General features: G+C 39.0%; 1 protein-coding gene across 1 annotated transcript; it reads right to left on the bottom strand.

Annotated features, from left to right (window-relative positions):
* Window positions 1-10,051: 10,051 nt before the first annotated feature.
* LOC113296531 (ATP-dependent RNA helicase RhlE-like) lies at window positions 10,052-12,000 on the bottom strand. The gene is made up of 6 exons (XM_026544836.1): window positions 11,854-12,000; window positions 11,660-11,758; window positions 11,199-11,273; window positions 10,899-11,060; window positions 10,679-10,770; window positions 10,052-10,328 (listed from the first exon to the last, which is right to left on the bottom strand). Exons 1-6 carry the CDS (start codon window positions 11,998-12,000, stop codon window positions 10,052-10,054), a joined length of 852 nt encoding a protein of 283 aa, XP_026400621.1.
* Window positions 12,001-16,591: the final 4,591 nt, after the last annotated feature.

The raw sequence follows: 16,591 nt of genomic DNA, 5'->3' as shown, positions 1-16,591 counted from the left end.
ATAAACTTGGCCTTGTATACTTGCAAGTTCTGTGTGTCTTTGCCTGTCACACCAGAGCGTCAATTGGAGGAAGAGATGGTGGCTAGGCGGGGCCTTGATCAGGAGCTTAATGATTTGGTGTGCAGTGATGAGGAAGAATTAGCTGCTGCTCAAGCGGAGAAGGATGAGAAGTTGAATAACCTTCATGCGGAGTATAAGGTTCTGATGAAAAAAGCTTATAAAGCTGCTGTCATTCGAGAGCGTCAACGAGTCGCCGCCACTGCTGCTGCGAACATCGTGGTCCCTCCACCGGTTGTCAAGTACGAGCCTGTGCAGAATGTTACTGACGTCGAGGATGAAGGGGGAGAAGATCAAGGGGCTCCTGATGGTGAACAAACTTGAGCTTGCCCATCGCTTTGTGCAAGCGATATTTGCTTATTTTAGCCTCTTTCTCCTAGTTTCCCATGTTGAACATAAGTCTGTAGGTTTATATGCACCTTTGTGGAAACATTTTCGTCTTTATTGGAAAGTCCTTAGTTGTGGGAGGAATGACTTTGTTGTTATTTTGCGGTAAGTCCTCGTATGTGGGAGACACTTTTAACATTGTTACTAATTTCTTTTGACAGTGCCGTTTGGCGACTGCCTTCGTTTTAATCGTATGATATTTTTATCATGATTTGGCTGTGAACGAGTTTCGATTGTACATTGTTGGTCCGACCTCGGGTAACATATCCAAGGAGTGATCGATTCCTTAATTGGACATGCTATCTCTTATGTTGTTAGACTAGGATTGTAGTAACTTTCGTTTAGCCTTGTATGTTTTGTTTAGTGCCAATTGTAGGAGCACTTGTTCCTTGAGTTTGATGTCGAAGCATATTTTCAAGGGTGATACCTTGGTTGATCAACTCTTATTGCGGCATAATATAGGGTTGTCAAATCTGGGTATCTCCTGTCATATCAGGACATCGTCTGATATCATGATCGGGACGACGTTACCTTAGGTCTGTTGCTCGTGTAAGGTAACTTGGGGTGATTTTACTCGTGTTGTTTTGTTGTAAAATGGGAGGTGTGGCCAGCACCGAGCCGTAGTTGTTGAGTGTATTTGTGTGTTTGTTGGAAATGCAAGTATGATGCAACTAACCTACATGCATATATAAATCAGAGAGGAAACGTAAACACATGCGATGATAAGAATTTAAATCTACATAACTTAAACAAAAAATACGCAAAAAGAGTAGTTTTATTAATTTCAAAAGAGGGTGTGAGCCCTTAGTACATTTCGAGGGAGGTCGCAAGACCTGCTTACAAGTAGGGGATCGAAGCCCTGACTTCTAGATATCGACCTTCATAGGCTGTATATTGTTCTTAGTGAGAGATAAGCTATAAGTGCGTTGATGCTTCTCACTAGTTTGAAGCAACATTTTGGGCTTTGCTTCCGGCCTACTTTGTGAGGTAAGCTTGCTTGGTGGCCTAATTGGGCTTGGTAACATTTCTGCCTTCTTGATGGATGTCCAAGGGCTTAATGTATCTCCGAGGACTTTGGAGAGGGTGTGTCCTCGTCTTGTGCATGTTGTTCCTGATTGAGGTGGACATCTTTGTTTGAGGCAAGTTTTAGACTGAAGGTGGTTCTGCGTTTTAAGCTTGCTAATGCAAGGGTTATAACCCGAGTAACTGTCCAATAAAGATAGTAAAGCGCATGTGGACGCAGCGTCTATAATCCGATCAATAGACAATTTTTGGGAAGAGTTTCCTATGGATCCTGTTGACGGCTTGTTGTTTCCATATGGTGGTGGCTGTAGCATAATATGTCGTGAGCTTGGCTGAGTTAGATCCTTAAAAGTTGCTCGTTGGTTGTGTGACAACATTCTCCATTCTAGGTTGATTCCTGTGTGATACTCTGCATGACTTTTCTTAGGAGTGCCTTGGACCTTGTTATGAAGAGGTTCGATTTCTCCCTCATCGGGGAGGTTCTGTGATTGCTATAAGGGCCGTATGGTCGGTCCCGAGATTATGGTGTTACATGAGGCTGGGGCGTCAGACAAGAATGTTGGTGCGTAGCTTATTGCAATGTAGTCATGGGATTCAATAGAGTTATCAATACCTCTAGCCTCCTCGCCTGTGTTTTTGAAGAATTTACTTTGATCTCGCCGTTTTGGACGTCCATATTGTAGCAATACTTTGCTTCGCTAGAGTCTCCAATAATTTCTGACAGTCCATCAGACGTAGAAAATCTTAGCCTTTGATAGTAAGTCGAGGCCACTCCTTTGATTCCGTGAACCCAGGATCGTCCGAAAATGGCTGTATAGGGTGACAGTACATCTACCACACAGAAAGTGGTCAGGGTAAGGATTCTTCCAACCCGGATTTCTAATGTTATCTCTCCTCTTGGACGGGTTGATGACCCGTTGAAGCCAAATATGTTGTAAGTCGAGGGTATGAGGCACTCGTCTTTGAGGCCCATTTGTTTGAATGTTTCATAGAATAAGATTTCAACAGAACTGCCACCATCGATCAAGATTTTGGGCATTGCCCAGGGTAGTGCTTTAGTCTTTGCTTCCTCGCCCTCGTGCTCGGGGAGTGTGATGGCCATCGTGACCACTAGTGGTTCGTTATGGCTTTGTCCTCCTTCTGTTACCTTCGAAGCTGAAAAGTTGATGGGCAGTTTCATCCCTTCTTCGATTGGGGGTTCTCTGGTTACACTGAAAACTTCATCGCCTTTGAAGTTTCGTTTGTGAAATCTTCCAATAATATTTCCTTCTCGTACGGGGGTGGTTATCGCCGAGTGTGATATGGTATTGAAGCCTCAGTATTGTGCCTCGCAGGGGATCTCCACACGATATAGGGGTGCCCCAGTGATGCGTGGGGTTGTCGGTTGTGCAATGTATTCTTGGAGCTTTCCCTCGTTAATCATGTCTTGTAGCACCTTCTTTTAGTCCCTACACGAGTCTGTACTGTGGCTGTGAAATTGGTGGAACTCAAAGAAGTCAGTCCTATTTTTAATTCGTTCTGGTTGCTAACCTCTGTTCCATGGATAAGTGATTTTATGTTGTCCGTATATCTTCTTGAGGATCTCGGATATGGGGGTATTCAATTTTGTATAGACTGGATCAATGAACTTGCCCTTCTTCTGTTGGGTTTGGTCTATTCCTTTGCATCCTCCAGTCCGATGTTTGTCGAACTGGGTTGACCCATTGTTGGATCGCCCTGCTCCTTGGGATGGCACTGGAGGGTTCTGTAGTTCTACCACATTTGCTCCTCTACAAGTTCCTTTTGTAATCTTGTCATAAGTTCCATCCCGGAGTTCCTCCAAGGCTATGTAGTCCTCTTGTATTTCTCTTAATTTTCCCAAGCTTTTTGGCATGGCCTCATACATGCAGACAAAAAGAGGGTTTGTCTTTCTAAGACTATTCTTGAAACCTAAGATCGCATAGTCTCGAGGGACCTTTCCGATCTCAGCACATAGTTGTTTCCACCGTGTCACCAGGGAACGAAACGATTCGTTTGGTCCTCTAGATATTTGAAACAACGCATCAACTTATGGTCGGATTCGACTGTTATGAATATATGTTTCTACAAATAGCTCGGATAGGTGACCAAATGATTTGACTGAGCCTTTAGGTAGATTGTTATACCATAATAGGGCTTCATCTCTTAGGCTAGTCGGGAAAAATTTACACAACACCACATCGTAGTGGTCTCATTGGGTCAGTGTCATACGATAAGTCCTAAGGTGATCAATTTCATCTCCTGTTCTTGTGAGAGGGGGTGTGAACACCAATAGGGAGCATTTCCTGGGTAATGGAAATCTTAATAGATTTTCGGATAAGGGAGATTATCCTGCTTCTTGCATGACTACTGCCAACTTCTTATTCTCCTGCTTCCCTGTAGCTTCTCTACACATTGCTTCGAGTCGGTTGACTCGGGCTTGGAGTTCATCCTCATTTCGCCTGGTTTCTGCCTTCTTTCTTCTTCCCAGAGCTCTCTCGGGCGAGAAAGATGGTTCATGGTGGCGATGCCATGATCTCCCTGAGTCATCGTCGGATTGTTCAACGTATGACACAATCTTAGAGCGAGTTGAACTCGATTTCTCCCATCGTTTTGGGTTTGTGGCTGCGAGATTCTCGGTCTCGTAGTCAATATTTACTTCGTCGATTTGGTTCTTGTTTCGTCTATGTTTGGTATCAACATCTGATGACCCCTCAGATAGGCTATCCTCGTGGTCGGGCACAGCTCTGCTTCTCTTAGGAAATCGATCCGATGTTTCCTCGTTTGAGGTGTCAGGGATGCTAATTCGTTCGTCGTCTTTCAGATGCTCGAAAGGGTTTTCCTCCTCTGGGATTTCTTCAATGGTGGTGAGTGGTACCTTCTTTGTTGCTTTGTTTAGACTGCGGTTTCTCCGTTCCATCTTTCTATTACGCCTTTCTAATTTCATCATTCTCTTATCTTGTGCCTCTTGGGTTTTCAAGATGGCTGTGATATCAGCATTAACATCGGCGAGGTTTGAAGGGATGTCCTTCTTGGCCTCACTGTTAGCTGCTTGTCTCGGCAAGCGGCTCAACCCTCCTGGCTGAGTAAGATGAATATCATCATGCTTCTCGAAGGGGTTTCCCTCGCCTTCGGATCTAGAATTATCAGTTAGTCCTTCCCGATATTGGTCATCGGGTTGTCCCTCGCCTGGGATCAGAGCCTCGCCTGGCTCCATATCGTCGAGTCCTTCTGTTTGGGCTCCACCATTTTCTCCTTGGATCGCACGAGTATATCATCGCGTCACCATTACCTTCCCTGCAACATATGCAATAATACTTAATTTGTCTTTTCTTTTAGAAAAGTGGGACCCTAAATTTGCAGGTCACATGCAATTACTAAGTCATAGCTCAGACTGGACAGTTTAGTACAGGAAAACTTTGCAGTGGATTTTGGAGACATGTGAAAATGTCAAAACATCCCTCTTTGTATGAGGTGTTGATGATGGAGAAAAGGTTTTTTCCCAATCCCCTTTTTTTCGAGGAAATATCTCCTTCAACACGCCATACCCCTATAGGGAAAGAATCTAATTATGACGATTGAGTACGTTTTCCCATTCTAGGAAATATATCTCATCACCTTTAACTTATGATTTCAAACAAACTTTTAGTTTGATGACTGATTATATATTCATTAACTCCTCCCCTTGACTTAAATTTAAATTTTTAAGAAGGAGATTCCAAGATTATGGTGAGTTTGATGATGAACATCATGAAAAGTTCGTCTTTTTCAACTCTCATAAGGTGATTGCTTCCTTATGTAGCATACTGACTAGCATATCTTCCCAGATCTTTCATGGAGGAGATTGTTTGAGCACCGAAGCGTTTAAAACTCCATATTTACTCCGATCTACAACTCTTCTGAGCTACTTGAGGAAGACTTTTAAAAATCTTGAAAATAACAAGAAATCTTAAAGAAAATTAGTGAAAAACATAGATCTGTTGATCTTGAGGTTCTTCTAGACTTCTCAGATCGTGAAGATCATTTTTGAGTCTGAGATCTACTCATCCATCTCAACAGAAATCTACTTTATAGTGTGAAAACACTTCTCTTACAGAGATTATGAAAACAATATAGAGATGTTGTTAGGGAGGTAGATCTTCATACCTTCATGTTTCTAGCGCCAAAATATAGCTGCATATTTTCTGACTACACCTAAGTAAGATTAAAGACTAAAAACTACTTAAACATACAAGATTCAACATGAACAAGATGTAAATAGCATGGAATGTAAAGATTAACACAAGCACATAACGTGGTTCGGCCATGAAGACCTACATCGACGGAGAAGAAGATGTTTTCTTATTGATTATAAGGTCTCTCTCAGGAATTCTCTGTAGAAATACCATCTAAGATTACATAAGTTCTCCATCTCCTGGTACATGGACTGGTATTTATAGACAGAATAAACTCGTGGTCGCTTGATCGTCCGAGTTGGGTGAGCTGTCTTCCATCGTTCTGGCTCCCTCGGACTCGTTCTATACCGTCCCTCGCGATGGCATACTTGGTCCTCCCTCCGAGTTGTCTCGCTCTCCCTTGGATTGTGCTGCCCTTCTGTGGAGAACCTCGTGCTCCATCGCTTCTGGGTCGTAGTATAGATCGTCCGAGTCTTCCGCCACGATGCCCAACTACCCAAGTCCTGTTCTTATCCTTCATTAAATGCGGTCTTTCTTTTTAGACTTGACCGTCTGAGCAGATTAAACATTTATACACACGCGTCATTCACGTGGCGCTTGTGCAGTTGCCTCGACTGAGACAAATCCTTCTCTCGACGAATGATTCGATGCTCCAACCTCATCATCTTATCATATATTCATCCCTTGGGATGTTGACACGTGGCCGTCGGGTATTTTACCCACACAAGCTTGGTTGATAAGACCCCTGAGGAAGCATGGAGTGGAAGAAGACCAAATATGTATGACATTTCAAAGTATTTGGTTGCATAACATATGCACATGTGCCTACTGAAATACGAAAGAAGCTTGATGACAAAAGTGAGAAATGCATCTAGCTTTATGGGTTATAGTACTGCAACCAAGGGATATAAACTATTAAATCCAAAGACAGGGAAGATGATTATAAGTAGAGATGTGATATTTGATGGAGAAGCTCAGTGGAAACGGAATTCAGATGTATCAAAAATTGTTGGTAAGAAAAATAGGGGTAGGAAATAGGGAAAACCATAATTAACCCACATCTGCTTTTGAAGCTGTAATTGAACATATGGAAGGCCTTCCAAAGGTCATTTTTAAGACTGAAAATGAATTCATCCCGAAGGACTGCTGCATTTGTTTGGACGAGTTTGTCTAAGGTGGGGAGCTTCACTAAAAGATCAAAATCATCAGGAGAACGAGATGGAAAATAAGCAAAAATATTAGCAAAATCATTAGGATTAGTCATAGAAACAATTAATACTTATGAAAGTATTATTATAATAAGATGCATCACAAATTTATTTTCATGCACATTGGTCATAGTTAGGATTATGAACCTTTCTTCGGATGGTCTTTATTTAAATTATTTATATAAAGAGATTTTATTATATTATTGCAAAGATCACATGTGTGATATATGTGGTACATTGACATCACATACATGTTGTAGATTCATTGTTCTATAAAATTTTGATGAAAACATAAAGAAATAAAACTGGTTTTGTTTTTCTTAGTATTTATTTAAAAGCGTTGTTTGGTTGAATTCACCACGCGTCGATATGTCAATTTTAGTTCCAAAATTCAGTCGTTTGAACAAAATATTAAAAAAAATACGAATAAAAAGACAAAGTGGGCACTAGAAGAGGCTATCAAGTTGTCAAGGAGTGCATTATCACTATTTTCGATTTCCCATTCGCAAAGTTTTTTTTTTTAATCCCCAAAGCGGTTTGGATTTGATCCCAACAACAAATTGTTAACAAGTGCGAATAAATAACGTCTTAAAGACAACATACTAACGCGTCCGAAGCCATTACTACTCGCTATTTACTTTCCGTTACAGAGCTTTTTATCTAACTATTTATTTTTGTTTATTTTCCATTGCAGAGATTGTTTTCTAACAATTTTAAAGCGTCATGGAATTCGGTAATACTATTGTTTTCTTTACATTACAAACATTTTTTCCTAACAATTTCAAAGCGTTATTTCGACAGTGAAGGAGATACGCATAGCTATTTGGGGTTTTGAATCAAGAATTTATTGGGTTTGAATCGTTTTAATGGAAAACTAATATGGTGCTGCACCGTATATGGAACAATCTCTCGACCGCAATATGCTGGTGCATTTGAAAGGAAAAGAAATGGAAGGATCTTCTACAACAAAAGGAAAAATCTAACAAGTATAATTAGAAATGTCAATATTCAAGCTTTCTTTTGGGTGGAATCAAATACCAAAATTCTAGGCTTAACAGCTAATATGGTAGTTTGTTTGTGGATTCATATTTCTATTGTACCTTTTGGAGGGCCTAAATGGGCAATCTTGTATGCGCTCTTTTGATTTCGCTTTCGTCATTATTATTTATTTTTTTCTTTCACGAATGACCAATTCCCAAATCGGTTTTTTTTTTATTGGGTTGAGATACCCTTAAGTACCTCTTATTCAATAGAATTTCTTTTGACTGGTCTCGTTTTGATATTTTTTTTAAATTGAGTTACTTTATTTTTCTAGGTACTATTAAAGTGATCACTATCATCACAAGATCCCAGAAAACTCTAGACCAAATTTGGATCCCAGTCAATGGTCAAGATATAAGCAGTTAATTAAGTATATATTATTATTAAAATAACCTGGCGTCAATAGGGGCGACCCGAAAGAAATAGGACGACTAATAAGACAAAATAGGGTCACCTAAACCTAAAATGAAGCTACCCTTTATCTACCCTTAACAATCGGTAGTTTAGTTTACAATCGGTAGTTTAGATTATATAAAGGAAAACTGTTTTAGTTTTGTAGTTTTAAGATTTAAGAGTAGAAGAAAGAAAAAAAAACGGTCGAGAATGTCATTTTTTCTTATATCAACAACAAACATGGATGTGTATGAATAAGAAGGTATGGAACAACATGAAGAATATCATGTTCACGGTTTAATACCGATTAAAGAGACGACTAAATGCATTCAACACCATTAATGTCTTAGAATCGGTAGATAATAAAGTACATCAACCGATTATGCCTTTCTGTTCAAATAGATACGCACAATCGGTAGTTTCGTGATATTTATTATCTACCGATTGTACAATCGGTAGTCTCGTGATGTTCATTATCTACCGATTGTGCTAGTAGCCCCAAATTCAAAATTTTCAAAAACTAGTGGAATTTTGCATTTTTCAATTTCCAACAATCGGTAGTTTCGTGATGTTTATTATCTACCGATTGTACAATCGGTAGTCTCGTGATGTTCATTATGTGCTAGTAGCCCCAAATTCAAAATTTCCGAAACAAAGCAAAGAAAGAACACAATCATAATCGGTTGATAAAACCAATACTAAACTACCGATTATAAAAGGGTATATAGGTATTTTCTAACTATTAGGACGTCCTACAGCCACACCTATAGGATGGGAATAAAAATATCGCCCCGTCGCCCCTAATGAGGCCAAGTAAAATAACCCTGATGACGGTTCAATGAAAACCTCTGAGCAGTAGGGGTTGAAATGTTTGGATTGGTAAAAATTGGAGGGTCACCTTATGTTTGGATTGGTAAAAATTGGAGGGTCGTCCAGAAACGAGCCAACCCTATAAAACGTTCCACAAATTATGTCGGCCATATGTCTTTGAATTGTGATTGAAAGTTGTAACAAGGAAGTAGCTTTTGCTTCAAAAATTCCGTTGCATCTTTCCTTCCATATGAACCAACACTTTGTTGCATTTGTCTCAGTCAAAATGTCCCCTCTTACCTGCCATTGGTTATAGTATTCTTTGAAAGACATAAACACATCATTATTAAGAAAGGAGTGAGGTTCCATACTGATTTAGCATACTACATTCAAAGAGAAGATGTTCTATTGAAACAATGTTTCGATATGGTCACTACAGAATATGCAATTTTCATCTACATCAGAAAACTCTATGATCAAGGAATCTCTATGATCAAGGAATCCCAGTTTGAATCATTCACAGTTCACATCATTATTTTCAACTCTAAAAATTTTCTTTTTTGAAGATTCCGGAAATAAGAAAGAATTTTGTTAATTGGTACAACATCATTCAAACATTTCCAAACAAACAATTTGATTCTTTGTGGCATTCGTGATTTCCAAAATATGTCTTGATAGCCATACAACACTTACCAATCTGAGGGTAAGTGGCATATTCAGCCAACTGACCCTTTTAGTCTTCTTCGTTCCTTTGAACTCCTCTTTTATAAGAGCTAACATTTCATACTGTTTACAGCCTTAACCGATGTGGGAATATTTTTTTCTGCTGTGTCCGTTTTGGATTTTAAACTTCAAATGTACCTCGACGGCTCACTTGGACATGTCACTGGCACACTGACCAGTGCCCACATCCCGCCCTTCAGATATAAAGATTCAACAATGTTGGCCCCTATAACACCACTATAGTACCCAACTTGGGACTGCCCCACTGGTAGTGGCCTCTAGCTCATTAGTACTCAGAGCAGCATACCACTGTAGACTTTTCGAAATGAAATTAAAATTATAGTACTTATCTAATATCAAGCAAATTCTTATTTCAGTATACATTGTTCTAGTGAAATCAAACCACGAAAAAGAAGTGCAGATATCTGGATCAGTCACGTTAAACGTAGGACAAATGAAAATGTGAACTCTTAAAACGGGATGTACAAAAATTTGAATCCATGATGATAACGCACTGACAGTTTAAGCAAGTAAATAAGAGAAAAGACATAAGTACCTCCATTGTCTGAAACAAGTACACGCAACTAAGTAACTTACCTATCTAACTAAGTATACTTCGTTCCTCCATTTGGCTGTCCAAGCTTCTTTTTCTTCTCGCTCTTGGAAACTTCTGCAGCATTTGAGATATTTGATCGTCTTTTGAAAACTTAAAGTTCTCTTTTACTTCTCACTCTTCCAACCTTTACTTGCACTGGGTCAGTAAGGTACTCCTGTGACACACTAGGTCATTAGCACAACGATGTCTTTCTGAAAAGTAAAAAAAAAAAAACAAATACCCGGTTCTATGATCACAAGTGCAGTAACCAAATCTCTACCGGTGCAAGGGTTTCAATTCCTACTGACATTGTTGCACTGAACAACAAAGTTTGGTGCTTTACGGGAAGATTTCGCATCACCTGAAAGCCAATAAATAACCAAGAACTATTATACACTAGCGCAAGCACGCATATGCTTCAACACTGAAGTTGTTAGACACATCGCAACCAGAAGGGATTCGAGTACGAATATATATATATATATATACCTTTCTAATCTGCTGCTCAAACCCCATGTCCAACATTCTGTCGGCCTCATCCAAAACAACGAATGAGATCCTAGAGAGGCGGGTGTTTCCTTGTTGTAAATGGTCAATCAAGCTTCCAGCGGTGGCAACCACAATACTTACTCCTGCCCGCAACTCAAACACCTGTCATGGTATAAACAGTTAAGCAAATGGAAGATAAGGAACACCGATGTGATAAAGCTGCAGCAAGTTTCTTTTTCCATTGAAATTCAAAATGATGCCGGACCATATGACACGAATTTTTAAACTATAACAAATTACCTGCTCTGCCATATTTGTTCCACCCACAGCAGTAGCAGTTCTGAAGGACTCCACGGATCTACTGAAGGCCTTAACCTGGGAAAATATTCAACAATCAGAAAGCAACAAATAGTCAAGTTGACCGAAGTTTGGTGAACTCGACCGACTACCTAAAGAGACAAGAAAGTGCCAAACAATATTGAGACCAGTTGAAACGAAACAAGAAACATTATAGCAAAGTCTACATAGAGGGAAAATTGTATGGTTCTTTACAACGTGCAAAATGAAATTCCAGAAAAATTAATTCCATCCCAAGAATAATGCCCTTCCATCTCAAGTGAAGGCCACAAATAATGAGGATATTTCATAGGCTGCCTGGCAACATTATCTACGACACAACAAATCTTATTGTGTAATACACAGAAGAGGAAGAGACCGTGGCGAAAACATTTCTAATCTTGTGGTAAATAGTCAGTGATCACCTCTTTTCCTATTAGTCGGGCATGTTCTCCGGTAGGTGCCAACACTAACGCAATAGGACGTCCATTACCTCGCCGAACAGAACGCTGGGCTAAGCAATGCTGCAGCGTTGAAATAAAATAGGTGTATAAATATAATACAATAAAAAGAAAATTCAAAAAAAGCAATGGTGTTGGAAAGCTAAGAAAATGAAAACCTGGATCATTGGAATTGCAAAAGCAGCAATTTTCCCACTCCCAAGCTCTGCATAACCTAAAAGATCCCTTCCATGAAGAGCAACCGGCATAGCTTGGGCCTGAATAGAGGTCGGTCTAGTGTATTTGTGAAACGCTATATCTTTCATGATACTTTCATGCAAACACTGGAAATAAATTACACATAGTTTTGGCAACGTAAATCTTGGTCATAGACTTGTATAGAAAAGAAAACAATGTATCATGTCTTTAAATGATTCAATTGGCTCTCTTCCAAGATATCAGTAAGGAGGTGATGGGTATTGTTGAAGCTGTGAAGTTGACGGTGGCATATTGGCTACATAATAGGGGGGTGTTCAAAGGTATTTCCATGGAGCAATTCGTTATCAGCTTGGATGAGGTCATATTTCAACATCCTTAGGGATCTTTGTATTCTTTCTGATGGATGCGTGGATTGATTGTTTTGTATGTGTTGTATGTGTTATTTGGTCGTAGGCAGTCGTTGCCGTTGGTTGTTGTGGTTTTGGTCCCAGGTGGTTTTTCTGGCCTCCGTTTTTTTTCTTTTGGTCGAGTGAGCCTTGGCTCATTTTTCATGTACTGTGGCTCTCTTTCAGTAAATTTTAACTTATCGATCAAAAAAAATAAGAAAAATTGGCGCAGGTGCAGGGGGAGAATCTGGTGCAGCAGTAACATCCAGATTTAGCCGCAAGCGAGCCTCTTCAACCTGTAGAATGAAGCATGTCAATTGCATTAAACTAGAAACTCCATTTGACTACAATAGGCCTTTATCCACGTTGCATGTCATTAACTGCAGACATTACTCTTTATTTACATAATGCAAGGAACAAAAAGTTAGATAATTAGAAAATTACTCACATCTTGGTTGTGTCTGATTCGATGCTTTCGAACAGGCCAAAGACTTTCCGCAAAAGATGAAAACAAGGAAACCGATTCTAATTTTGAATATAAGCAATCGGAAACCAATTTGGAAACCACACCACTATCAACCTGTGCTGTCGACGTTTTCTTTTCCAAATCATAAGAATATAGAGAGGCTTCTTTTATATCTGCTCGGCAAAGACTTGGGTTAGATTCAATAATAATCCGGTCTGCTCCCGCAACACCATGGAAAAAAGCTGATATACTTTTGCCCCACTGAAAAGGTAATTCCAAAGTCATTTCAGTCCAACTGCTATAGCTATGTATAGAAGCATCATCACTACATATCCATAGTTTCACAACATTACCACCCCATTGTTGTGATAAAGCTATCTTCCCACCCACTTCTATTAAACCACTGAACATATCATCATAACGCATTTCCGGATTCCTACATTTCTCTCTGATTTCTTTAGGAACACTTGTTACTTTAAATTTCTCACCTCCAACATCAAATGAATTCAAGAAATCAGGAATGCCCAACGTCTCATCACCCCAGTAGATAATACCATTTGCATAAACAGAAGTTTCTACATGACAGGAAGACGGCACCTTGGCTTTGAATCTTCTCCAACGTTTTTCTCCAACGGTCAGCACCTCACAGATGTCTGTCTGCTCTATGCCGTTAAGTAGACCTACAGGCTTAGATAGGTCCACCAGTGTACGCACCCTCCGAGTGCATAAGACTTTGTGTCTTTTGGTGATAGGATCAAACCCAAAGAAATAAGTTGGCATCCATTTTCCCCTCTCATACTCTTCCTCGAAATTATACCTTTTATTTGTAAAAAGCGACGAAGCTATCCATGGTGTTTCTTCTCTAGTGCTTGGATTCAATATGCAGACAGCAGCGTAACAACGGTTAACGAAACAGATCAAACCATTGACAGGTTTTAAAATCTCAGTAAAATAATATTGGCACTTTGAAACAAGTTTCCTAACCGGATGGATTTTTGATACTTATGCTCTCTCACACACCCATACATAAATTCACTCTTGAATCCTGAATGACGCCGCATTCTTCTTATTTGAAATAAATCATCCTGGGTATGGCGCGGAATAACAATAAAGAGGTCTGGAGAATTTTTCTTTGAACGAGCAAAGTGTAAGTCAATCAAAACTTGATATTGGCAAATTGACAATCTCCAATGCTTGCTCACACACTTGAAACGCATCAGTGATTTCATCGGGAGCCAGCTCAATACCTCAGCGAGTATTCCATCGTAATCGAAGATACTCCTGCTGTACTGCCAACAATAACTTCTGACTCAACACCACGACGCTTGTCCTCGTCTGTCTTCTTCATCTTCTTCTCACCCTCTCTATTACTTTTCTCTTCCTCACTTTTGGTACAGCTGCTGCTGATGCTACTACCAATATTTACTGAATTGTCATTGTTCTTCTTCTTCTTCTTACCCTCCCTGATGATTCCATGTTCATCACTGTTGGTGTTACTTCCATCGTGTCTCTTCCTTTTTTTCACATGAAATTTTTTGTTAGGTAAACTAAATTTAATGTCATTCACAACAGTTTTTAATCTCTTCTTAATCTTGTAAACCATGATCACCTCTCTTACCAAAATAGCAATTCACTTACGCGAATCTATTATGATTGAAAGTCTATGAAGCTAGGCTTTATGATAAACTTGAATTTTCCTTTTTTGGCCCGCCCAATTATAGAAGTTTCTTTCCGTAAAATTACTTTCTCGCCATCATATATGTACGAGTTGATACTTGATAACGTATCCTCAAGGGCGATATTGTCATCCAGAAAACTTAATAGAATGTTAGTGGAAGGAAGTTGGGCTATCACAATCTCATGGCATTCAAGGTGTTAATTATCAACCATTCTCAACCGCACCACCAAATGAACGAAGAAGAAGAAAAAGAAAATGAGACTAGCCGAAGGTGTTCTCAACCGCACCAAGGTTGTAAGACAAAATCTTTCATCCAAACAATTTTGGCAGTAACGATATCTTTTATTTTTACTGGCTTTATTCATTTTTTTTACCGTTTACACCCAACATAAGTTTCACTAACAATAACCTCAAAAAAATAAAATAAGCTTTACTGACAATAACGTCACTTGATTTATCCAGCTACCAAGCTAACTTATTACGAAAAATTGGAGCTAATAGGATGTTTGGATGTACAATCAAAAATTACTTTTCAATTTTTGAAAGTCGAAATGTCAGAAGTTAGTTTGGTAATTATTTTTGAGAATGACTTTTAAAAGCAGAAAAATTAGCTTTTTGTGAAGCAAAATAGCATTGCTTCTGACTTATATTTTTGGAGAAGCAGATATGTTTCCAAACGCGCTATAAGAGACAACAACAATAATGTTAAAAAAAAATTAATCAACTAAAAGGGTAGATAAACATGACAAAAAGGGAGGTTCAGGGAAGGCCAGACGTATCTGGAACTACTTTTAACTTGGGAGCATTGTCAATGACCATCAGAAATAATAGAACTAATTGAAAAGAAAGTTTTCAACCGAACAGTCACTTTGGAAACTAATTTTCTCGCCAATGCCAATATACATCTCTGAAAATCCTTAATAGTGTTACGACCCCGCAAGATACTCTTCCATCAGTGAAAACTAAAAGAAATCAGAAGACATGTTCAAAAGGAAGGCCGTTTGTATATAACATTTTTTCCTTTAATAATATCTTTTTGAAAAGTTTAGAAAAACCTTTAAAAGAAACTTTATAGATGACATGATGTGGTAGGAAAATGGATCTAATTAAAGAAGCTTAAATCAAAATGGTTCGACCTGCAAAACCTAAAGACCTAAATTTATCTGTAAGATCAAAAAAGGTGGAGGCAGTAATTCTACCCCATTAGGCGGGAATAAAGCTGCACAAGAACCGTCCTATCAAATCGAACCCGCCCACACTCGATGAAAACGTGGGTTTTTAAATCGAACCTGCCCGTAGCGGGAAGGTATGTGGTTATGAATAATAAAAAAAAACTCGATATAGGTAGATCGGTTTATCTATTATTATGAAATAATATATGAGAGTTTATATTTAGGAGATATACAATTAAGTCGTGAGAGTTATATTAGGAATTGTCTTGAGAATCAAGTCTTGTGGGATTGTATAAATATCTTGAAGAATTAATGAGAAAGATACACCAAGATTATTATCAATGTAATCTTTTATGCTTCCGCGTTTATCTCTCCTCTCTTTTGCTCGATCCTTAACATGGTATCAGAGCAAGGTGAGAGGGAGAGAGGAGAGGAAGAGAAGTCAGATGTTTTGATAAAGAGTTTTGCAAAATTCCAATAAGAAAAAGAAGATTAAAAAAAAAAGAATTTACGCAAAGTCATGGTGATAACCGAAGTTGCGTTTGGTTTTGATGAGAAGAGGAGAAGCTCGACTCTTATGTTGTTGTGTGTTAGTGATCGAATGCTGATGGTATGTGGCATATTTTGACGGTGAATCATGGGTCTACTGGGCAAGTAAGAAGAGTTGGGTCAAGATGTATTCTTGAAGTTGAGAATAACACAAAGAGATTTGGGCGGATCTAGAACATAGAGGATAGGCTTGAGTTTATGGTGGTTTCGAAAAAAAAGTGTGATAATGATCGATGGCAGTAATGAGACAGAGAGATAGTGAAGAATGGGACGCTGTGAAGATGGCTTGATTTAATAGTTCGCTGCAGATGTAGGAGATCGACAAGGTCTGGATTTTATTTAACAACGAGAAAAGAAGAAGAAACAGAAGAGACGCCAACAAGGTTGTGCGAAGGAAACATTATGAAGATTATTAATGCATAGCAAGGAATACGATATGTTTGTGAT

The sequence above is a fragment of the Papaver somniferum genome, chromosome 7, assembly GCF_003573695.1.
Source record: "Papaver somniferum cultivar HN1 chromosome 7, ASM357369v1, whole genome shotgun sequence".
Lineage (NCBI taxonomy): Eukaryota > Viridiplantae > Streptophyta > Magnoliopsida > Ranunculales > Papaveraceae > Papaver > Papaver somniferum.
Note: the sequence above shows the minus strand (reverse complement) of the source record. Positions and strands in the feature narration are given on the sequence as shown.

Bases quoted from the DNA above. Each gene is read 5' to 3' on its own strand.
- LOC113296531 (XM_026544836.1), bottom strand. From the start codon at position 12,000: ATGAAAGATATAGCGTTTCACAAATACACTAGACCGACCTCTATTCAG. The intron at 10,771-10,898 runs GTATATATATAT...ATTGGCTTTCAG, and splicing joins TTGAGCAGCAGATTAGAAAG to GTGATGCGAAATCTTCCCGT. The intron at 10,329-10,678 runs GTTACTGCACTT...TTAAACTGTCAG, and splicing joins CTTGCACCGGTAGAGATTTG to TGCGTTATCATCATGGATTC.